This window comes from Callospermophilus lateralis, chromosome 11, assembly GCF_048772815.1.
Source record: "Callospermophilus lateralis isolate mCalLat2 chromosome 11, mCalLat2.hap1, whole genome shotgun sequence".
Classification (NCBI taxonomy): Eukaryota; Metazoa; Chordata; class Mammalia; order Rodentia; family Sciuridae; genus Callospermophilus; species Callospermophilus lateralis.
Window position 1 is genome coordinate 12,227,972 of NC_135315.1, and position 25,874 is coordinate 12,253,845.

At 37.7% G+C, this 25,874-nt stretch overlaps 1 protein-coding gene across 4 annotated transcripts in view; it reads right to left on the reverse strand.

Moving 5' to 3' along the window:
- Cep112 (centrosomal protein 112) overlaps positions 1-25,874 on the reverse strand; it is a 472,932-nt gene that overhangs the window by 84,046 nt on the left and 363,012 nt on the right. For all 4 annotated transcript variants that reach the window (XM_076869863.1, XM_076869862.1, XM_076869864.1 and 1 more), the window contains 2 exons: positions 16,380-16,442; positions 9,966-10,115 (listed from right to left, as the gene is read on the reverse strand). In XM_076869863.1, the coding sequence (XP_076725978.1) occupies positions 9,966-10,115; positions 16,380-16,442 (213 nt within the window). The remainder of the gene's footprint in view (positions 1-9,965; positions 10,116-16,379; positions 16,443-25,874) is intronic.

Here is a 25,874-nt window from a genome sequence, read left to right on the forward strand (position 1 = left end):
CCAGTCAGTGGCCAACGAAGGGAAGCTTCAATGCTTTAAAATCTCTTTTCTATGCCTGCAAGCAAAAATTTTACAACATTTCTACTTGATATGAAATCTCTACTTGGACATCTGGCTTCACAGTGAGGAACTTTCAATACACTGGCTTCAAAGAAAGGACTTAGCCCTAGCAGTGCAGCCAGGGCAGAAGAATGTTCCAGTCTCTCTATAGAACTATTCCTAACATTTCCCCAAGTGAACTTCTGTGAGTTCAGTGGACAGGCCAACTAATATTCAGATACCCTGGGTTTGACGTACAACTTTTGTGGCACTTGTGCTGGAGTATATAAATTTTGCTCTCAGATTATAGAAGGTGCACAGTATTCTATCAGGTTTTGCCCAATGAGACAAAATGTCTAATTGTTGCTGCAGGACCTGAGCTCTTCCCATATCTGCTATATCACAGAATATATACAAGCTGGCTGCCATAAACGAAACAATGTGAGAATAAAGTAACATTTTAGTTACCAGAGCCTTGCTTCAAGAGCTAGCATCCTTCATTTATTTAGCATATTCTGGCACCTCCATTGAAACAAATGTTGCAGTAAATGCTCCCTTCTCAAGAAGCTTTTTAGTTGGTGAGAAAAGAATTAATCAAAACATAGGTCCATGACTTCTTGTCTGCCTTCCCAAATGCTGGAATCCTCTGAAAAACCACACATTTTTTTCAAAAGGTTGTAGTTAACTTATTTGACAACAAGAAGTTGATTGACTGATTCTGTGAGTATTTATAATTCTGTTTATCCCATTTATTGGGAATATGCATACATTTCACTGTTCATTTATGTGTCTGATGACAATGCACTGTCCCAGACCCCACTGGGAAGAAGAGTGGCAGCATCAGATCACCTTCCTGGAATCTGTAGATTCTGATTTGCACAAGGACCTCCAGGACCAGGATGAAAGACCGTGGATCAGCATTATAACCTAGCAAAAACTTCATTAAAGAGATGAATACCTCTGGCATGAGCTTCTCAGACTGGCACTTCACAGAAAAGATGACATATAAATCTTAAAAGGAAAGAATGTGCTACACAGAGCACGTCACCACAGAACACATTATTCAGAGATTACCATTGAGGCTTGGGATCACAGCAAGCCCGGCACCTGTGAGGACAGAGGTTGATGAGTGGGAGAGAGAGTGCTATCCAGACAGGTGGCACTCCAAGGCTTTATTTAGTTCCAGGATCCCTCTTCCCTCTTAAAAGTGAACAATCCCAGGGAGTTTTTGTTTATGTGGGTTACGTCTATTAATATTTATCACATTGGAAATTAAAACTAAGAATTATTAAAACATTTAATTCATTTTAAAGTAGCAGTAAGAAGCCCATTATGGGTGAATATAAACATCACATTTTGAAAAATAAAAACTATTTTCAAAAGTAAAAAAAGAAAACTGTGAGGCAAAGTGGCTGTGTTTTATATTTCTATAAGATTTAAATGTATGGTTTAACTGAAGGCTGCTGGATTCTTTTATCTGTTCGTGCATTCACTCTCTTGTAAAATGTTGCTTTGATTGAAGGATTGGGAGAAAATCTAGTCTCACACAGAGAAATTGTTAGAGAAGGGAGGAGTATTTTAGTAGCCTTTCAGGTGCCTGGGGATATCTGAAAAGTGGGGTTTCTTAAAAGCTAGTTGCAATGAGGAATCTAAGACTCTATCAATGAAATTTTCATATGGCTAAATTTAAATCCCTTGGTTCTTTGTACCTTGAATGAATCTTTTACCTGTTCGTGGTTTGGTAACATAGGATATTGATCATTTGGAAAACATAGTTCAGTGAGTTATATAAATCTTGTAAATATTAAGACACTTCATTCTCTTCCTGCCCCGTTCTTTCCATTCCTATCACTTACAAAATCCCTGACTTCATTAGACACATCTTTAAGCACTGGGAAGCTGTCAAGCTCACAGTGCTGGAACTAGTTTTCCCAAATTCTAATTTTTGCTTGAAGCACAAATTTTCTCATTTGCAACAATATAGTCGGTTGTTATTCTTGAAGTGTCAGGCTCACTTCCTTCATTTTCGAGAAAACGTCTGCCAAATACTCCAGTGTGAATAAGCACAGGTTGTCTGTCAACTTCTCTCAGAGCAGCTGGAGTTCAGCTCACACTCAGATGCACGGCTGCTTTTCCTTGAGATGGCAGTCCTGCTGTGGGGTGTAGCAGAAGGGCTTTCTTGGGCTTCCTATTACTGTTAAAAGTGATATGGTCCCAAGATCTGAGGCTTAGTGATATTAAGACATGTTATTGCTTCTGTTTTTTAAAATGTGTAAACCACAAGTATGAAATGGTGAAGAATGTAATGACAACTACCATGGCTCAATGGGACCAGTAGCTACCTGCCATTGCTTCTATATACCATTAGTGTAAATGTTAAGATAGTGAAAAGGCAAGCAATATCTCTGTGTTATTGTGGAAATAGTTTTGACCTTGTGGAGCCCCTGTAAAGGTCTCAGGGACCCATAGGAGTATGAAGATAACATCTTGAGAATTCCTGTTTAGGATCATAAAGTGTTTCATATGTCATGATGCCAACTATAGGCTTTCTCCTTCAGGCAATGGAAAGCCATGGGTGGATTTTAAGTTATAAATAACATGCTGTTATTTGTACTTTAGAAAGGTCACATAACAGCAGTGTGAGAGACTGAGCTACTAGTAGTGATTCTACATAGGAGGGACAGTAGGAGGCAAAGTCAAAGACGAGGCAGGTCTGATTTAGAGGGCAGAACCAGTGACTGGGGAGTGGGGTCTGAGATATCTACAAGTTGTCTTTAGGATTAATCTATGAGGGTTAGGGAAAGGAAGAATTCATTCAAAAGGACTTCCAGAATCTGACTTGAGTGACTTACTAGATGATGATGGCACTTGAATTCAAAGAATTAATACAAGAAGAGGTGCAGGTTGGGCCAGTGGAAGAGGAAAATGAATTCAGTTTATGAGATGTCTAGTTCGAGCTGACCATGTTTCCATTGAAGTGAAAATGTTCAATGGTAGTTAGAAATATGGGTTGAGAGTTTGAGAAAAAAAGGTGAAAAATCAAAATCCAATTATATGAGAAGTATTCAAGGGGCCTGAGTTCTACCATTATTTAAATGTTAAAAAAAAAAAGAAAAGAGAGGACGGGAATAGAAAAGAGGATTTCAGAAAGGTAGATAAACAAGGGAACTGCTATATGAACTTAAGGGAATTATCAGAGGCTGGTTGTGTGCAGAGTAAATCACTGTTCAGTCTCTTCCCACTACAGTGGGAATATGATTTCCCTGCCCTGGCAACACAGACAGAAGAGAGCCTGAGGATGCAGGGAGTTTTCTACTCATCCTCTTGTACTTCTGTAATTCACCAGGAAAAGGAACACCAGGCAGCTACAAGTCCAGAGGGATCGTGCAGACATGTAGAGCTGGCTATAGCCAATCAAACCCAGGCAACACACAGCAAGAACCCAAATCACATCAGTGACCCATTACATGTTTGTTATTAAAAGTTACTGAATTTGGGGGACTGTTGGTTTTGCAGCATTATTATAGCAACTGCTGACCAACACAGGTTTCTTGTCAAATGTTATAAATAAGTCAGACTGACTCATAAAATCAGTCAATTGAGTTTCCCTCTCTTAATATCAATCAAAATGAGTAAACAGGAGTAAAAACTAGAAGCTGAAGGTATAGCTCAGAGGTAGAGCAAGTGCTTATTAGCATGCATGAGCCCTGGGTTCAATCCCCATTTGCCAATAAGTGCTGAACAGTTAGACATATCCTGGTCAGTTACTGAATTTATCCTAGTTCATCTATCAAAAAGAACAAAAACAAAGGGTAAGATCTCGCAAAACACACTAATATATAGGGCAGAAATGTCGACGTAATAAAAAACACCATTAAAAACCTGTGGTTAAGGAAAAGGAACACAATTCTGGAACCCAGTGGAGGGCTGGCTGCTCAGAGATTCATCTTCAAAATCTGCCATTCCTCCCCAGAGTGGTTCTTTGATATGACTCAACAAAATCCTGAGAAATATCTCATTGATATCACTAAAATCTGGAGAGAGGAAAACTGTGTGGGCAGCCTAAACTTTTCCCCTTTTTGACAGCAGTGGAGATGGATGCAGTGGGAAAACAAGTAAATATCAGGGTGGTGAGTCTCAGGACTTCGAGGATATTCTGAAATCTGGATAACTCAAAACTTAAGGGAGAGGAGAAGTCCTTTCCAAGGTTGGTAGCGTGAACCCTGGACCACATTTAATGAAATCTCGAAGGGAGAACAGTCAGCCCAACACAGCGCCACATCCATTCTACTCAGCTCTTCCTGCTGCTGCCCTCAGGTTAAAAAACATGCAGACACTACAAGTCAACTTTGTCTACAGAGAAAGGGAACCACTGTGCTTCAGAAGCACTTGCTAATGAAGGCCGAACAGTTAGATGTATCCTGGTTCATCTATCTAATAAACAAATAAAAAGTGAATAGATACAGAAAAATAAAGATAAAAGCAAATCATTTATATGGAGGAACACTTGGTCTCAGCCTTTTTCATGGCAATATGTTAGATGTGCACGGTCTACCCATGGGAAGACAATGTGAACAAGAACACCTTTCAAACACAATGGTTAACCCGCAGTCTCTTAATCACGGAAAACCTCAGGGTAGAGAGTGCCGTTTAGTCCCATCCAGCCAATTAAGAACCAAATCAAAGCAGAAGCTCTGGGAGTGGAGAGACTGTGGGAAAGCCCTGGTGTAAGCACTGTACCCATTTAAATATAGCAAAAGTGTTAAACCAAAGGGTATAACTAAAAAGAAGTCAGAATTCCTGAGTTTGGGTGGTGTAACAATGAAACTACTATCTAAAGTAGGGAGGTGAGCAGGGGTTGGGGAAGAAAGTGTAGAGTACAAATGTCTCATTTTTCAGTCCAAAATCAAATTCTGTCCCAAAGTTCAATAATCCCTTCTATTTTATACTAGTTTCTTTATATAGTTTTATAAAACAAACAAAATAGAATCTATAGTATTATTCAGTTTATAAGTCTATTTGGCTTTCTTTTCTTCTTTTTCCTTATACATAATAGGGTATCTGAAATGACCTTCATCTTAATTCTATGATGATTATTTCTGGGGAGAAGGATATGAGGTAACTTTTAAACCTTTTACTTTTTATCTTCTGCATTTTGAATTATTCTTGGTCATGAGCACATGCCATTTTCTATTTTCACAAAGACAACAGAAATTTTTTTTGTGTGTTTTTTTTCCTTTCCCAAAAGAAGGATGTAAATCTGTCTTAAAGATAACAGTGTTGACTACGTGATGTGGGAATTTAGGTATTTTCTTCTTTGTATTATTCTGTACAGTTGAGGAAAGAATAGGAGGTGAAATCTCCCCTTTAGCATAGACTACTGTGCAGATTTAAGATGGCCTCAAAATCTCTGCCCTTGCTTCCATTGAGGTGGAGTCTATTTCCCTTTTGCTTGATTCTGGACTGTCCCTGTGACCCATTCTGATCAACTGGATGTGATGAAAGTGACACTTTGATTCTTCCTAGAGCAGGCCTCAGAGGAAGTGCAGTTTTGTCTTCATCTCGATTTAAGACTCCCTTCTGCCATTCAGCCTCCAAGTGAAAAGTCTGTACTGTGTTAAAGAGAGAGGGAGGCCCCTTGGGGAGGTTCTGGAGCCACCTCAGACATTCTAGCTCTAGTCAAGCTTCCTCCTAAATGGAACCCTGTGAGGTGCCCAGGCAATGCCACATAATGAGCAGAAGAACCACTCAGCTGCCCCACTGCCCAGATCCCTGGTCCTGAGAATTATGGGCATATGACATAGCTGTTGCTGTAAGCCACCAAGTTTGGGGTATGCTGCAGAGATCATTCTTTTTATAAACTTGACTTTAAATGTGGAAGTGAGCAAAAATAATCAATGATAAGGATTTTGTTGCATCTTATTGCAAAAGAGATATTATAATTTAAATACATATAAAGTAAGAAATTTCAACACAAATCCACCACTCAGAGATATCTACCAGTAGAACTTTGATATATGATTGCAATTTTTTCGCTCTTGTATGCTTTTTTTTTTTTCCCTAAAGAATGAACTCATGTGTTTTGTAACCTGCATTTTCATGGAAAAATATCTTGCAAACATTTTTAACATGCTTAATTATCCTTCTTCAACATAATTCTTAGTTTAGAGTAGTTTTCAGTTTATTATTTACTGTGAAAAGTATGGGAAGGAGATGGAGAATGCTGGAGTTACAGGTGGCTGGCACATACCAGGAGCCCAGTAAATAGTTAATTGAATAAATTACACTACTGAATGAATGCCAGGACAAGCATCTTCTTGACTACCTAACGCTCACTGCACCTCTTTAATCGTCACCTTAGGCCAAATTCTGGGATTGGGTCAAAGGCTAGGTATGTCTCTCAGGCAATTTAATAATGATAGGTATCACCAAATTAGCCTCCAAAAATGTTTTATCAAGTTACACTGCAGAGACTGGAATCCTGTCAGCCAATGTTAGTAGACTATTTAATACCTCAAGTATTCTCTTAAGCATTATTTTAACACCCATGGAAACATGACTAGAAGCTCTGGTGGGATAAGAAGAGGTGTACTCTCTCCACGTCCATTCTTGACCACTTGCTAAAGGGAGCTTAGGTCACCAAAAACCTGAAAGTGGGTGAAGGACATTTCACAATTAGCACGAACACTGCTTTTATAGCACTGTTGACTTATCTACAGACAAATGCATTTGGTTCCAGGAAACCAAGCTTCCTGGTGAGTCTGTCTTTGAGTACTTGTATTTATCTACTATCTCTATTTGTATGTATAAAATACTCAAACATAATTAGAATTTCCAAAAAAGCTGTATCATTCAGTTGGACAGAGGGTAGCTAGAGTATCTCCGGTTCACTTGACATGGTCATCTGACTCGTTTTCATAGACAAGATGCAGGATCCTGAGGCACGGCATAACCCTCAATACCTCAGGCTCTCCTGTAAGGCACACTGAACATGGTCCAACAGTTGTTAGGCAGTATGGTCTCTGGCTGGTTACTGAACCTCAGTTTCTCCATTTGTAAGATCAGGAAGAGGAAAGTATCTTCCTTATAAATATTACCATATGGGCAGGGAGGCCAAAGTGGAGAAAATAGTGGGCAAGAAGGTGGGAGAGGAGAATCCTGCAAAACCACAGTGAGCTGGACCTGCCTGAGCCGTGGAGGAAGGAGAAAGTCCAGTTGTGGCCCTGAGAAGTGATTAGCTGAAGCCTGCAAACCTCCAACAAAGCCTACAAAGGTCTCCAAGTTTGAATTTGCCACAGATCCTCAGGTGACAAAGACTTAGCCATGTCACCAAACTTAGATCACAAGCCTAAAGGAACTGTTCCAATGCTTTTTTCAAAAACCCACTCAGTAGCAGAGGTTTTTAAATGAAAAGGAAGATAGTGAACCAGAGGCAATGCCTTGGGAGCCAAGATGAGGACGGGCATGTTGGAAGGGCGCACCAAGGCCAGCAGGACCAGACACCTTCAGTAAAGGAAAGCAGGGGTTTTCTGACAGCTAGAAGCTATGGGAGTGAAAGAAAAGTTCATCATGGAATCGTCCATCACTGAGACAATGAAATGATGTGTTTAGAAACTTGGGTGTGGGAGGGGTGTAAAGTTAAAGAAAGTTTCCTTTTTTAAAGAGTGGCATATAACTATCTTTGGATCTACTTTTCTCCATTTATTTATTTATTTTTTTGAGACTGAGTGGTATGCTAATAAACAAAAGTAATTTATTCAATTAACTGTTTACTGGGCTCCTGGTATGTGCCAGCCACCTGTGACTTTGGCACTCTCCCACTCCTTCCCATACTTTTCACCGTAACTAATGAACTATTCAATACTAAGAGTCATGTTGAAGAAGGGTTAGGGTTAGGGTTAGTGTTAGGGTGAGTTTCATTTGATTAATTTCCAAAGGTTACAGAAAATAAAAAAATGTAAAATGTAAAAAAATATTATTGAAAGGCTTAAGTGAGGTATTGGAACATGAGATGAATGAAAATTTTTGGTAGAGAGCCTAGCACTTAGTACATGTTGCATCAAGATCAGATATTATTCCTATTATTTTTTTGTGACATAGCCTAGGGGAAAAAGAGCAAGGGTGACAAGTGCTTAAAAAAAAATCAAGTATTTTAGTATCTTAGTGGGTTAGAAAAAAAAACTCTAACTTTATACCTAACTTAAGTGAACCAAAACTTAATTGTATCTTAACTGGATTATAATTTTAATTCTTGATTTTCAGGTGACTTTTAAATATGCTTTATGTTTTTATACTACATGCATAAAAACTGCCATAATTTAAAGCTAAGTCTTAGTGATTTGGGTTTTGTTTAAAATGAGGATGAAAATGTTTTCCCCTTTTAATAGGTAAATGGATTAAAGTTGTAGAATAAGTCATTAAAAATGGGCAATTATACTAATTATAATTCTTTCAACATACTTTTTAATCTTCAAAAAACAATATTGGAATTATGTTGTTAGGGGTAACCAAATTTGTTTTTCCCTTTTTGCTTATCCAGAGGGATTTAATTATTTATTTAAAATTCGGAAATTAACTACCACTTGGCATTTGAACATAAATGGAAAAGAAATTCACTTAAAATAAAACATATAACTGAAACAATTTAGACAAAGTACATAATTCAGTTCATGCAAAGCAAAACAGATGGATCAATGGACACTTCCTGTGCATTTTTAAGTGAAAAGCCTTGAAAGATGTGTTTACATTACCAGAATATGAAAAGGGAAGTTTTTTGTTTTTTAAAATCTCATCACACAACCAGGGAAAAAGCTCACATGAGGAAATAAGTAGGGAAAATGTCATTAACAAACACAAGTCTTTACCTGTAAAGTGGGAAGTCTGGCTGTAATAGCCTTAAAGATTTTGTCTCTCAAGGCTTTTTGTTTTATTGAATATTATCCACAGGCTTAAAGAGTGTGTGTGTGTGTGTGTGTGTTTTGTGTGCGTGCGTGCATATACACACACAAGAAAATAACTTATGTGAACACTAACTTTTCCCCAATTTTATTCAGATTGCTTACGATGGGCAATAGAAAAGGAAAAGGAAAGGAAGAAAAGGGCAGTAATAAAACCTGAATTTTTCTTTGTATGATTACTCTACATGCTTTAAAAATTGTCAGAGTAAAGTCAAATCACTGAAAAATAATCTTTTGGTGGGAATTCTTTAAAAAAATTTTTGTTCTCTTTTAGGCCTTATTTATAAAGGTTTCCAGATGCTTATCCTCATAGATTAAACACAGCATGATGTAGATGCTTACAATAACACCTATTGCTATGAAGCCAAGAGAAAACTACTTTGAGATCTGCCTGCTTATCACCTAAAGAATCAGTCCAGGGAGTTTTCTGTGGCTATTAAGGTGTGATTCTCTGAAGTCATTTGGAAACAACCTCAGTTCTCAGCAGCAACGGTCCACCCTGTACTGTGTTGAAGCACATCAAATAGTTGGCATTCCAAGCCTCCAATGGGTTATTTCTCATTATGCGAATACATAATGAAAGGATGTGGGCAAAGAAGAGAATGTAAATTGGAAGCTGACTTCTGAATGTGTTAGGCAGCAGTACTGGGCTGAAACAGTCATTCTAATTTCAAGAGACAATTCCAAAGTGGTTCTCAAGAGAAAGGACAAGGTATTTTTCAAATATTTGTTCAATGTGAATGGACTGGGCTTGCCAAAAATGACTTTTTATGCTGGCATGCAATCTCTTAGAGGGAAGTCAGCCTGAGTCACTGGATACATCAAAGGTAGAGGCCAGTGAATGGAATTACTGCAGGCTGTGTGAGCAAGCCAGATACCTGCATTCATCTGCCCACTGCTGGGATTTCAGCCTCCTTTTAATTACATGAAAGCAGCTGGTACCACTGGTTACTGAAGTCTTCAGATTACCTTGATTGCTCGATCATTATCTCTAATCAGCTGCTGCTTCTCATCTTCAAACTTTTGTACAACATCCTGGAGCCGCCTTTCTGCAGCAAGCTGCTGTCGGCTGCTCTCCTCTTTCAGAGAGGAAATGGTTGTCTGAAGTTCTGCTATGATCTGAAATGAAAACAGCATGCTATAACTCCACAATCTTCAGTGAGAGGCATCTATTTTATATGTATTTATGCCTAACAAAAGATGGAATCTGGCAAAACTCTTTCATAATGTAAATATTTTCAATTAACATATCATACACTATTAATGCATGAAATTCCAACAATAAAAGACTATAATAAAACTGTGAATGGTGAACAACTGCTGGACCAAATGTATTTGGAAGACATTTCCACTATAACATTCCACAATATTTACTCATCAGAAGAAAGAACATCTGTGATTTCAAAAATATGAAAAGCGTCAGATTTTATTTTGCTGGGAAATATACTTATTAGAGTGAAAAAAGTGATTCTGCCTTTAAGAAGACTTTGAACTGTAGCAACCAAAGAAAAGAATGAATAGAGTTCACTCCTCATGGTCACCTAGTTCTATGATAAGCATTGGGTATTCACTAATGTTTGTGCAGTCTGTTAAGCACCTCAAGTTCTATGTCATTTACTACTGTGGGACAAGTATTACCCTTCTTTTATAAATGAGTAAACAGAGGCACTAAGAGATGTCAAATATTTTACATTGTTGAAGATGACATCAACAAGGAGACAAGCAGGAGTTGAAGCATGCAGTCAGATCCATTGCTGCATTAACTGGTTCCTCTAACTAGCAGACTTGACTTTTCTTTTTAGCAAGGTTTTGGTATTGAAGTTTATACTTCCAAATATGTTGTCTTCTTCCGAACTGGTACATAATCACGTAAGTTGACTTGGGTTCAAATGGTGCCACTTCAGAGACTCCAGCAGCATTCCCAATATGTGAGAAATGGTTCCCTCTAGGACAGGGTTCTCTCCCACTTCTCAAATGAACTACATGATGAGGAATTCTGACATTTAATGGGCCTACTGAGAGCACTGCACTTCTTTTGGTCCAAACCATTTCCTTTCAAATTCAATAGTGATGACTTTTTAAAAGCAGGAAATGGTGTTTCTTCTAATAAAAAAAAAATATGTCCTGGATTTGCACATAATTCTATTGGTTCCACAGGAGGGGAGCTGGTTGGTGAGAAACAGTGGACTCACTAGCTATCTTTCTTGAGCTCTGTTTTTCCAATTATTATTTGGTGACAAAACCAGATTATGGCATGAGAAGACAATAAGCAGAAATTGTGTGGAGTCTCTGGGGAGCCAAGTCCTATAAAACATTAGTTGTTATTATTGACATAAATAATAGCATGTTTAGCTACAGAAAATATGGAGTACTTAACTCACTGTAACAAAGCTTAAAATTGAGAATATACACATAATCAAATAGTACCATAATTGTGAAATAATAAGGTACATAATAGTGATATATATATAACTATACATATATGCTATATATAAATGTAACTGGGGCCTTCTGCTCTGAGTGGAGGAATTCATTTACTGAGAATAGAATAGAACAGTTTTAGTCTGTTTTCTGAATTTTGATTAAATGTTGTTTCCATTTTGGTATCAATCCAATTAATTCTGATAGCACCTATGTGAAATGGGAAATGTTAAATTCTTATAGTAAATGTCAAGAATTGAAGCACAGAATAATCAACTCTGGTCACATGGCCAAAGGAGCAAGGGATCAGAAAGAGCTGGATTTCCTTGGCCTAACACGAAATTTAAGACTGATATTTTTATAAGAGCATGGGGTCAAAGAGTAAAAATAACTTAATATTTCAATGTTTCAAGTTGAATAAACCACAACCTTATAGAAATGAAGGGTTAGATTCTGTAATGTGTGTTTAGTTTTATATAATTTTATTATGTGTATAGAGTCACGTATCCACAACCACAGTCATGTGATCTATTTTTAAGGTACAAGGCAATTTTATGTTTTAAAAAATTCTAGGATTGAGATTAGTAATAACTGACCAGAGACTGAAGATAAAAATATTTTGGACTACTTCAAATGACCACAGGGGTACAAAACAGGGACCCCTTATTTTCAGAAAACTTAAGATAAGACCACATGAAAGGGAGACTTGGGAGCAGCTTTAAGTCCAGGATGTTCTGAGGGGGCACGCTTGGGGAAAACAAAACCTTTTCATTCTTTGGGTGAATAATGAGATTCCTACAGGAGGAATACTAAAACTACATTTGGAAAGCTATTTTTAAAAATTATCAAGGTGACATAAGGAGGAGAATGTCAGACCATTTCAGGTGAAACACCTTGGTTTGACAAATTGGCCAACAGACTGACAGATATCATGGGTATAGAGAGGCTGCTGAAATGGGGTGATATTTAAAAACAGGATTAAATAATTACTTTCAGATTGATAAATAATCATAACATTCAGATTAACATGCATGCTTTACATATGGAACAAAGCATGGGTCCTTAGGTCTATTAGTTGTAGCTGCAGAGTATAAGAAAATGTATCATTTTCATCTTAGCCCAGTGCATAGAACTAGTACTTAATAAATATTTAAGTAGTGTAACTGTAATAATGGTAACTAAGAAAAATTATCACCTGGAAAATTATATTGGGATAGACTTTTAATGGAAAAATAATGTAAAAATTTTCTGAGAAAAATAAAAGGTAATATATACAAATATAATTAAAACTTTCCAGTTGTGCTTAAATCATAATTAAAAGTCATAAAGTGAAATGCCACTAGTTAACTAAATGTTTACCCTGTATTAGCTTCAGAGAAAGAACTGGCATAGAACATTCTCATATAGATATTAAAAATATGTTGGCAAATAAAAGAAGAGCTATTTGGGGCCAATGCTGTAAGCAACCTAACCCTTAAAAGCAATGGTAGTTTAATAATTGTTAAGCAATGAAAATTTTGTGTAAATGTTAGGGATATTATTGAAGATCTTAAAAATAACAGAATTTCAGGCTGGGGATATAGCTCAGGTGGTAGAATGCTTGCCTAGCATGCACGAGGCCTTGGGTTTAACCCCCAGATTCACAGTAAACAAATAAACAAAATATAACAGAATTCCACAGAGGTTAAATTTCACCTTTAACTTATTCTAATGTTTTTCATATTGTAGTTTGAGATTTTTCTGAAACTACAATATAATCTAGAAAGATTGCCTGGGCGACTTAGTGGAACTCTATTAAAAAAAAAAAAAAAAAAGGCTGAGGGTATAGCTCAGTAGAAGAGCACCCTTGGGTTCAACTCCACAAGACAAAACAAAAATAAAACATCAACAGCAAAAAACCACCACAGACATGATGAGCTCTATTGCTGACTAGGAAGGTTAGCACTCTGAAGTTCCGCACTACCCTCTGCGGTCTGGGCTGGCCCCTGGAGAGTGACACGAAGTCAGGAGCCAGTGGGACTAACGTGTATGGGATGGGGAAGCGAGCGTGGGGCAGCAGGGAGCCGTCCCTCAGCACTGGTGAGCTGGCTGGTGTCCCAGCTGTGGTTCTCAAGGAGGCATCTTCTTGCAAAACAGCACTATATTTCTTTGAAAAAAGGCCGCTAGGTGACTGTGGAGCAAGGAAATTGCATTAAGACTGGAAAAGCAAGGCTGATATATAATGTTGAGATTAAAACCCCAAATATGTGATTCTGAGGGAAATGGTGTCTGTTAGCTGCCCAGAGATGATGCCAGCACTGGGGACATGGCGAACGCGAGGACCTCGGAGAAGCCCAAGTCCGCAGGTGTGCTCAGGGTCCCATGTGCTGGTGGGTTAGGTCCTCAGGCTTGATAAAATCTTAAAGATAAAGTAGCTTCCTTTAAAGGAGGAAAGATATTTAAAATATTTTCCAAATTTAACCTGTTGCTCTCCTTGGTGCCAATGCATCCATCACTAAGGCATTCATTTTACTATCTTTTTAAAAAGAGAGATTTAAAAAACTCTGATAAACGGAGTTAAGCAACTTTGCTTCTGGCATTCCTATCAACTTGATGAGATATGTATTAGAGATTCCAGTAAGCCACCACTTGAAAGTGGAAAAAGCCAATCATGGTTTTGTTTTCTATAATTCATTTAAAAATATCTGTTTTTTGGCACTGACTGGCATATAGACCAATGTTCCTCTAGTGCTACTTCATGGCTATAAATACCTGCAGATACACCTACATTAGTATACATATTAATATGTATTCAGCAGTGGGCAAACAAAATATTATCCAAGTGAGGCTCTCACTCTTATGAGGAGGAAGGGCTGTCTTCTGTTGCTGCGTCCTTTCCATGTTTCTTTTCTTTTTTGGTGTTGCATTGTCCTTTCATTTATGAAACAAGGACTATAGCATGACAATTGTTCCTGGTTGGGTTTTCCACATCCTTTTCCTGTTCTTTCATGTCTTTATTGAGAAAACAGTGACCCTATGAGCCTCCAAATTTTGCAGGGAGATTTTATCAATCCTTGAACACTCTAAAACACAGTATCTGAGAAATAATTTCTTCCTCTTACAGCTCTTTTAAAAATTCTTCCCTCCCTGTGTCCTTTCTCAACTGCAGTTTTGGTACTTCCACTAAAATTGCTCCCAGCTCTGTGGGGCTTTGGCTTGAGGGAGGCCCCACATGGCAGGCGTGCTGGCATTGTTTCACTCGGTGGTTGGAGTTGTTCTGTGAGGTCAGCACTGCCTCCCCATCCAACAAATGAGGAACCAAATTCCAAAGAAGGCAGGTGAGCTGGCTCGGGGTCACACAAGTGGTAGGACTGGTATTCAGATCCAGGCCTGTGGACTCCAAAGCGGAGGCTTTCTTCCACAACACTAACTTACATTTAATTTGCTTTAATGTCACCTAATCGGGCTGCTTCAGACATTTCTTTAGATAAACTTAAGTACTCCTGTTTATACTCTCATTACTTAGGCATTTTTATTAGCTATCTTATATCTCACTCTCAGCCTGCTTTCCCCATTTAACATAAACCAAAATAAGCAGGATGTAGGTGTATGCCAGTAGGGATTTGTCATGTTTTAGTTTAAACTTTAATTTTTGGAATAATAAGATTTCTTTCGATTATAAGAATCTCTTTCAGGGGTTAAAAAGGACACTTTATGTTTCCTCCTCAAAAAAGGGCTGGAATACTGGAAACAAGACACCACCATCAACTCTTATGTAAACATATCTGACTCTTCATTTAGACAAAGACTTTGGTTTCCTAATGGGATGAGAATTATATAACATGCACATTTTAGAAATAATTATAGAACTGAAGACACTTCCTGATAACTATCACTAAAGTTTGCCATATTAAAAATGTAAAGGGTTGGGCCAGGCTGGTAGTGTTGAGGTTTGGAATTTCCACTTTGAAGTCAGATCCTGGCTTAGTCACTTGCTAACTTGTGTGATCACATCTCTCTGAGTCTCAGTTTTCTCAACTGGAAAAATGGGGCCAATAATATAGTTCTTAACCCCATAGCTCCTGTGAATGAGGCTGAATGAGTCAACAGACTTAGTTCTCATAAGCAGTTGGATATCATTATTGTTTTGCTATTTTGTTGTTTCTACTGTTATGTGGTAACTCATAACATGGAATATAAACTTCAGTTTACTACCACATATCATTGTATGCTTGTAAATATATAAGACAAGCCAATTTAAAAATCATTAGATATGAAGCTTACAAAACTAAATGGCTTAATTTATCCATCTGCAAAATGAAGATTAAATAGTACCTATTTGTTCTAGAATCACCCTTATAACTAGGGAAGGCTTGGATTGCCTAAACAATGTCACTGGACAACATTGTAACAACTTAAGACAGAAAGGTACTCTGAGCATCATATTTCAAGTAGAGATGAGTATTCAATTATAGGTCTTTCTTATATCAAAACTACTATAGTTCATAATAAACAGCAAGATATGGATTTAGGGACTTATTTCTTTTTTCCAAAAGGAATCAACAATTGCACTGCTTGCTGATTTAACCTAGAATTCTTTGTCATTTTGACCGATGTTGTAAAGTAGTCTTTAGTGGAAGCAAAATGTAATACTGCAAAAAAGCACAGATGGTATCAAACTGCTTACATCACAAATGTAGGTGTCTTTTGCCCTTGTGAAATGTGCTTCAGCCTGGGCTTGTTCAGGTGTTCAGGCTGGTTTTACAACATCTGAGTGTGTGAGTGTTTAGGTTCAAATGGGTCAATGTGCCTCATTTTTTCTTGAAATATTAAAAACATATTTTATTTATTTATATACCCATCAAATATATGATACTAATCCACGAGAAACTGAAAAGAATTAAATTTAACTCTGAAGTACAAAGGCTTTGTTGTATTAGTTTCATTTTTGGTTTTTGTTTTGGTTCTTTTACTGTTGCTTACCTGGGAAGATTTGGCAAGCTTCTGAGTATATTCCTTCTCAATCTGCTTCAGCCTGCTGTTGGCCTGAAAAACACACGTACACGAACACATACACAGTGACCTGTGAGCTTGGTATCTCTTCCACATGCCTATCACCAGGCAGCTGGGACGCCAGCCAGCTGCACCGCCCTTCTGGGGCAGCCAGAAAACCACAGGGCTTGTCTTTGATCTGACGCCAACTATTCATCACTTAAAAAGAAAAAAAAAAAAAAAGATCTCTCCTGCCAATTATTAGACAAACACAGACTTCTGCGGATAGAAAGAGAAGAGGCAGAAATAGACACCCCAAAAGTGTGAAGGCTCAGAAGGTAAAGGAAGAGAAGAAAAAGGAAACAGAGGGGAGGGAATTGGAAGAGAAAGTTGAGACAGAATCGGAGGAGGAGGAAAAGAAGGTGGTAAATACAATACTCTTTAGTTTAAAAATAAAAGAAATAGATGCTCCTGGACAGGGGCAGATATGAGAATTTTAGATTCACTCAGCAAAGAGTTGAGCCCCCATATTGCTTACACACTAGAGCTTTTTTTTTTTTTTTGAGCCACAAATACATCTAAATAAAGCAATTTTATGTTCTAGAAGTAGGGCATTCTAGCAGTAGGGTGGCCTTTCCAGAAGAAGTCCACATTACTTAGAACTAGATTACCCCTCTGCCACTCAAATTCTAATCCTCGGGGTGTGATGCACTTTCCAGTCTCTGCACATGTTTGGGATCCTCACTCCAGTGTTCACAAAGGACGTGGTGTATGCCCTAGGTGGGGCCCTCCTCTGTCAGTCACTTAGGGGAAAGGTTTGGGTCATTACTCTCATGATTTCTTCTCCTGTCTGCCACCCCATCCTCACCCTCTCTCTGATTCTTATCTCTCTCAGGTTTATCATCTTTTTCTTATTGTTTTTATTATCATTTCTTTAAAATTTTTTTCATTTCTTTCAGAGTTTCCTCAATTTTTACTTTAGAACTTTCTGATGGACTTTTCAAAAATTATGCCATCATATTAATAATTTCTAAGGATTCTTTCTTGTTCTCTGAACAGTAGTATGGAACCCAAGTGTTAGTATCTTTATGCTACAATCCTTACAAAGAGAACAGGAGGGGAGTCAACAGTACTGTTAAGATATTAACATCATTTTAGCACTTGAGAAGGGCATGAATCTCCTTTTACAATACAGGAAACTGAGGCAGAGAGCAGTTTAGTAACTTGCCCAGAACCACAGAGTCAAAGAGTGACAGAACCAGGACTTAGTCATCCCCACATAGTGGGGTGGCAGAGCACAGATGCTCCATGGGCCAGAGCACCCAGCAAATGTATATTCCCACTTTCTTCTGAGGTTATTAATTTTATATCCAGGTCTGTATCTATCCATCAATTTATCTAAATGTGGTCATCTATCCATCCATATAAACTTAGGAATTGTTTTTCTGCTCACTAAAGTGTGTCATTTTTTCCCTAAGTTTCCTTTATTTATTTACTTTTGCCAGCCTGTTTGGATTTTTGGCTTTCATTTTATTGACCTTAAATATCTGGTGATCACTTTGCTGTTCTTTCTTGTTTAAAGTGAGATCCTCTAAAGCTGACTATAGAAACTCAAGATGTGTAGCTTGTGGATGGATGGACATCCCCATAGGGTGTTAAAAGGGGCCTGGACTTTCTTCTTGGGCCAGTTTGCCCAGTGCTGCACGCTCTCGTGTACTGCCTGGTGGCCTGTCTGGCTCCATCGTTTGTGGAAGACACCTAAGATGCTGGGAATTGCCACTCTCTCATAGGCCTGTCTTCGTTCTTGCTCTCAACTGTACCCAGTCCTCTCTCTCTCACTCTCTCTCTCTCCAGGGATCAAGCCTGGGGCAGGTTCAGGGCAGAATGGGACAGGCTGTGTCACCTGGCTGTTCCTCACACAGCCTTTGAGCCTACCCTCTGGTGTTTCCTTTACTACATGCCCAGATTCCCAGATTCCCAGAGTCCCAAGCCTTCCCAAGCAGGACAGACACTGTTCTTTTAACAGATGTCCTCCAAGCCTCCTTTCTTCCAGGATTTTTTATTTTTTTATTTTGGTTTGCTTAGTTCTGCTAAGTCCATTTTGGATCCAGACCCAACTCAAGTGCTAAAATGATGTTGATATCTTAAGAGTACTGTTGTCTTCCCTCCTGTTCTCTTTATAAAAATTAGAGCATAAAAGTACTGATGCGTGGTCCCATCTTGAGGTTCTGATTCATCTGGGGAACAGTCTAGGCATCATAATTTTAAAACTCCTGGCAGCTAGTTCTAATGTTCAGCCAAAGTTAAAAATCTCTGTTCAGAGCTGGGTGCAGTGGTGCACTCCTGTAATCTCAGCAACTCAGGATGCTGAGGCAGGAGGGTCATAAATTAGAGGCCAGCTGGGCAACTTATTGAGACCCTGTCTTAATAAAAAGGGCTGGGGACATAGCCCAGTGGTAGAACACTTCTGGGTTCAATCCTTGCAAAATAAAACAAAAAATGCCACTGTTCATGACTCTCAATTTTATTTCTTGCATCTTAATGTGCCTTTTTCAAGGTGTGGATAGAAATGGGTGAGTTCTGTCCACTACATTTTACTGGTAGCAAATGATTTCTTTATTTGGATATCACAATGAGACGAGAAAGCAACCTACTCCAGGTGCATCTCTATCAGCACTAGGGCTGAACTGGGAACTGCTGGTTAACGTATCTCTCTTCCACTAGGTGGTGAGATCCTAGAAGGCAGCCCTATCCCCTAAAAAGTGCTGGGTGCATGAATGTTCACCTAGTGAATGGCTAGACACCATCCAGCCCCTTTCCTTTTTCTATCCCTGAGCTCACACCTCTGATGTAATTTTTTTATAACCATATGTTTCATGGTTAAGCTCAATTGCAATTCTTTTTTTTGTTTTTCTTTTCACATTTTTTATTGGTACGTTACAGTTTTATCCAATAATGGGATTTGTTGTGACATACCTGTACTTGTGCACAATATAACAATGTAATTGACTAATATCACTGTCCAGCCCTTCCTCCCTCCCTCCCAGCCTCTGGTTCCCCTCCTCTACTGTGCTCCCTTTGATTTTCATGAGATCTCCATCCCACCTCTTTCTTTTCCTTTTTCCTCTTTAGCTTCTACATACAGGAGAAAACATGCAACCTTTGACCTTTTGAATTTGGCTTATGTTGCTTAACATAATGATCTCTAGTTCCATCAATTTTCTTGCAAATGACACAATTTCATTTTTCTTTATAGATGAATGAAACTCTATTGTATATACATACCATGTTTAAAAAAATCCATTCATACCTTGATGGACACCTTGGCTAGTTCCACGATTTGGCTACTGTGAATTGTGCTGCTATAAACATGGGTTTGCACACGTCACTATAGTGTGATGACTTTAATTCTTTAGGGTAAATACCAAGGAGAGGTACAGCTTGGTTATGTGGTGGTTAGTCTTTTGAGGAACCTCCATACTGACATCTATAACAGTTGTACTAATTTACAATTCCACCAATAGTGTAAAAGTTTCCTTTTTCTCCACATCCTCTCCAGCATTTATTATTATTTGTATTCTTGATGACTGTCATTCTGACTGGACTGAGATGAGATCTCCTATAGTTTTGATTTCCTTAATTGCTAATGATCTTGAACATTTTTTCATATATTTATTGGCCAATTCTTCTTTGAGAAGCATCTGTTTAATTTACTTTCCCATTTATTAATTGGTTCATTTTATTTATTTATTTATTTTGGTGTAGAGTTTTTTGAGTTCTTCATATATTCTAGATATTAATCCTCTGTCAGAAGAGTAACAAGCAAAGCTTTTCTCCCATTATGTAGGTTCTCTTCACTTAATTGTTTCCTTTACTATGTGGGAGCATTTTAATTTGAAGCTGTCTCATTTATTAACTCTTGGAATTATTTCCTGAGCTTTAGGGGTCCCACTGATAAAGTCATTGCCTTGCCTATATGATGCTGAAGTGTTGATCCTGAATTTTCTTTTAGGAGTTGGATAACTTCTTATCTAATCCTAGATCTCTGATCCATTTTGAGTTGATTTTTGTGCAGGATTAGAGAGAGGGGTCTAGTTTCATTCTTCTACATATAGATAACCTGTTTTGCCAGCACCATCAAATGTAATTCTTTAGAGTTATTTAATAAATATCTGTATCTATAATCCCATTGAGCATACTGGGTAGTTTACTTTTTTCTAGAGTAAAGAGGGCATGTGACTACTGATATTTTTCTAGTAAGCCGTCATATTCAATTGCTCTGTAAGTCAGACTCAATTCCCCTCTCAGGCTAGGAGTGGACCTCAGTTGTACAGCACTTATCTCACATGCACAAGGCTCCAGGGTCAATTCTCAGCATGGCAAAACAATAAAAAAATAAAGCCACTCTTCATAATAGAATTAGGACTCCTCTGAACCTCTTGAGAATTACTGGTCTTGGTTCACATTCTGTCAATGTTATTTATCACAAAATGCTTGATGAAGTATTTATTGCTTTTAAAATAAACACAGAGTTCTTACTATGGGCCAGACACTGTTCCAAGTGCTTTAAAAATATTTATCCACTAGAAAATCTAAAAACTAATTATCATGTCATAAAGAGTAAGTTCCTTTTCCCCAAAAAAGTTGGAGTCAGAGTTGTTGGCTGGCGCAGGAAATCTGTGCTTCAGCCCTGGAAGCTCACAAACCCAGACAAGCTGCTTGACAACTCTATTTGCAGTTCACTCACCCACTCTAGAATAACAGCACTGGACAAACAGCAGAGAATGCCTCTCAACCTTTGTGGAATGTCTATCCGAGAGAGTAAATCAATCTCAAAAGTAACATTTGGATGGTCTTCAGGGCCATAGAGATGAAGCAGGAGGAGGAGATGGGAAGTGATGAAAAATATTCTAATTTAAAAATAGGCATGTTTTAGAAGGTCTTCTTAAGAGAGTGATAAAACCTGCAGGAGAGGAAGCCATGGTCAACTCCAGGGAAAACATTTCAGGCAGAAGGAAGAGCTGGGCAAGGGCCCTGTGTTGGGGTGTAGTGCAGATAACACTGTGGTGGATCAGTGAGAAATGTCTCCCTTGAATAAGATGTGTTCTGAGCGAGAACAGGGGTCAGGTTCCACGTGGGACTGTGTGTGATTTCAAGGAACTTGGTTTTTAACAGGAGTAAAATAGGAAGTTTCTAAAGGGTTTTTAGTATAGAAGAAATTTATAATTTGACTTATGTACTGAAAAGATTAATCTAGCCTTTGTTGGGTGAAAGAACTGAGTAAAGAAACCAGTTGGGAGGCTACTGGAAACAATCTAGGATAGTAACAGCTGGTGGTGAGAGTCTGAGAAAAATTTAAAAGTAGCACAATGGATATGTTGTATGACAAAAAGAAATGATTCAAGGATAACTTCAAGATTTTTGTGCTAAGCAGCTAGAAAAATGATATCATTACTTGACATTGGAAAAACTATGGGTGGAATAGGTTTGGGAGGAAGCTAAGTGATTAGTTTGGGCATATTAAGCTTGGAGATATTAATCAGATAACCACTGTTGAGATGAATATTTGGGTATTCAAATCTTGAGTTTATGGGAGAAAGGTGGGTTAGAAGTATAAACTCAGAAGTCGCCAGTGTATACACAGTATATGATAACATGCTACTACTAGGTGAGATCTCAAGACATTGAGTGACACAAAACAAGAGGCTCAAGTATGCTAAGTCTTGGTCCTGCAAATGTTAAGATGTTGGGAGAAGGGGGAGGAAAGCAGACAGAACAGCTGGAGAGATAAGAAACTAAATCCTGAAGCCAAGTGAAGAAAATGTTTCAAGGACTGGTCAACGGTCAAATGTGACAGAGAGGTCATGTAAAATGAGAACTGAGAAATGAGAAATGATCACATCGATTTGGCAACATGGTGGTCACTGGTGATATGGATGAAAGTAATTTGTGTAGTTGGAGAGATGAAAGCTGGATTACAGAGTGCTGAAGAAAGAGAAGAGAGACAGTAGGGTAGAACACAGACCATCTGTTCAGAATTTTATTAGGGAAGAAAAGGAAAGAAATGGGTAGAAACTGCAGGGCAAGTAGGTAAGTAGGGGCTGATTTGTTTTGTTTTGATAAGGAAAGAGAACTAATAGCCTTCCTGTAGGCTGATGGAAACCATCTAGCAATAGAGAGGGAAAAGAGACAATGTCAGAGATTTATTAGAGAGATATCCTTTATACAATATGTTATGGAGTAAACTGGGTCCACCACAAATTCATCATATAGAAGCCATAATCCTCAATGTGACTATATTTGGAGAAAGGTGCTTTAGAGGGGTAATTAAGGTTAAATAAGGTCATAGGGTGGAGGCTAATCCAATAGCATTGCTGTTATTTTAAGAGGGGAAGAGATACCAGATCTTTTTCACCTTCTCCCTCTCCTGGTGCATATGTGTATGCAAGTGCGCATAGATACAAAGACACACATAGAAAAAAGGTCATGTAAGGACACAGAGAACACTGTAGTCTATAAGTGAGCAATTAAAGCCTCACTGGAAGGCAACCCTGACACTGTCTTGATCTTGGATTTTTGGCCTCCAGAACTGTGAGAAAATAAATTCCTATTTTTTGAGCCACCAGGTCTGTGGTATGTTGTTATGGTAGCCTGAGCAGACTAATACAGGGTGGGATTTTTGAGCAGCAGGACAGGAGATAGTCCTTGTTAGGAGTACAGGCAAAGGATCCCTGGTACAAGTGGTGAGAGATTCCGATTGCTTCTACTTTCTCCATGAAGGAGGAGGAAAGATTCACCAACTGGGTATGAGGATGGAAGAAAAAGCTGTTGGGAGATGTGAGGACTGAGGAAAGACACAAATCAGTCATGTAGGCAGGAAAGAGAGGACCTGGGGAATACAGTGTAAGTCTCAGGATTCTAGGAAGCATTAGGGCCCACTGGAAATTACTAATGTTGAATTCAATATCTCACTTTAAATTCAAAGTAAGACTAGTTTGTAATTTGTAAATACCTCTAGAAGGTGCGGTAAGCTAAATGAAGCAGCATAAATACTTTGGAGACTAAGGCGAGTAATTGAAGAAATGAAATTGATTTTATTAATCTTCCAGGTTTTTAGTATTTTTGAACCTAAATCACAGCTGCCTATATTTCTGAATCACTCTTAAATAAATCTAAAAAATGTTTGTTTAGGATAATTTAAATTCACAACTTATTTATCAGGCAAACTATCCCCAAAGCTTTTTTAAATTCTTTTACTCTCAGAATAGTACTGATTATACATTTCATCTCTATACATAAAAATAAGTCAGGTTTAGTTATTTTAAACCAAGTTTTATTCTCATAGCTACCATTTCTAAGTAGAAACAAAATTTTCATATAAATACCTGCAGTATGGCCTGATCAGAGGTAAAATAGAGAAGAAAAATCAAAATTTTGAAGTGAGTCAGTTTTTTTTTTTTTTTTAGTAGTACTTATAGTCATGGTTGTGTTCAGCTCTGGGTCTCTCTCACTGCTTAGTTTAAGATTGGCCACGCTATCCCCCTCCAAGATGCACTCAGTTCTCTACTTTCTGGGGCCTATTCCTTAGGTCATTATCTTTATTAAAAAGTCCAATGTGCTGATCAGCTTCTCCTATGTAATTCAAAATCCTGAGTTTGAAAACACAACTAGAAAGGAGAACAACAAAACAGTTTTCACAAAGGTGTTTGTGATTGGTAATTATCTTATTGTGCTACCCTTTTCTTGCAGGGTACTTAACATTATGCCATAATTCAAAAGAAGTCCTCCATTCCTTGTGTTCCAGGTTCCTACTATTAATGGTGAAAAGTTCAGGCAGTCACCTTCCTTTCCAGGAATATGATTTGGAGAAAAAAATACTAAGATTCTACTCTGAAATATTTATATTTAAGGTAAGACCAGACCTTGGAAGGTAAATCTCTTTAAAATATAATAGCATAAGTTTCTGAATAAAATATTTGTTTTTAGGATGAAGGAAAATAAGAATGCTTCTCAGAGTCTGAAACATGGCATTAAGCTCAGATTATTATGCAATATTTTCTACTGAAAATCTTGGTATGCACCCAGGAAACACTATGAATACACTATGGCCAGTCTAGAAAAGCTGCATCATCCTACTGACAAAAATATCCAGAGAATTCATAACAAATACTTATATTTAATTTAATTAGACAAATATACAGAAAATTTGAGCCTGAAAGTATCTATGTTTTACTTCAAAATAAAGTTGTAAACTTGTGAAGAAGAAACAAAATTTATGACTTTCACTTTGGCCATGATGGAATAACTGGGAATACATTTTTATTTGCCATAGTAAATAGCTAGGACACTTGACAGAATTTTGGAAAAACTTTAGAATATAGGCAACAGGAAACATAGGAGCACAACACAAAGAGAAGAAGGGAAACAAAGGGGTGAACTCTCATTTAGATCTTTGATTTGTTTAGTTCCTTGATTTAGTTTTCATTGGAGTTTTATAGGTTTTTTCATATAAATTCAGTACATATTTTGTTAAATTTACACAAATTTAATTTTGGGAAATACTAATGTAAATAGTATTTCAATAGTATTATGTTTTAAATTTCAAATTATATTTTGTTCATTGCTGATATACAGGAAGGTAATCAATTTGTATATTAACTTTGCATCCTGCAAACTTGCTATGCTTATTAGTTCCAGGAGTCTGTTGATTCTTTTGATTTAGACAATCATGTCATCTGCAAACAAAGAAAGTTCTGTTTCTTCCTTCATAATCTGTAAACCTCTTATTTCCTTTTCCAGTCTTATTGCATTAGCTAAGACATCCAGAAAATGTTAAAACCGAGTAGTGAGAGGAAACATCCAAGCCTTGTTCCCTATCTTAGGAGGGAATTTTCTTGTTTTTCACTCTTAAGTAAAAGGATAGGTCTAATATTTTTGTAGATGTTCTTTATCATGCTTAGGAAGCACCTCTCTATTCCTAGTTGCTGTGATTTATTTTTTCACACATGGATATTGGATTTTGTCAATTACCTTTCTGCATCTATTGATGTGATCACATGATTTTCTTCTTTAGTCTGTTGATATGATGTATTAATTGATTTTCAAATGTTGACCAGCCCAGCATACCTGGAATAAATCTCACTTGACCATGGCGTTTAATTGTTTTTGTACATCATTGGGTTCAATTTGCTAATTTTTTGTTAAAGATTTTTGTATTGGTATCCATGAGGGATACTACTCTTTAGTTTTCTGTGTCTAATTTTGGTATCAGGGTAATATTGGCCTCATTGAATGAATTAGGAAGTAGTCCCTCTGCTTCTATTTTTTCCAAGAGACTGTAGAGGATTAGTATAATGTTTTCCTCACATGTTTGGGAGAATTCACCATTAAATCCATGTCACTCTAGTACTTTCTGATTTGGAAGGTAAAGGTCATTAATTATTGAGTTAATTTTTTTTATAGATGCAGGTCTATACTGATTGTTTC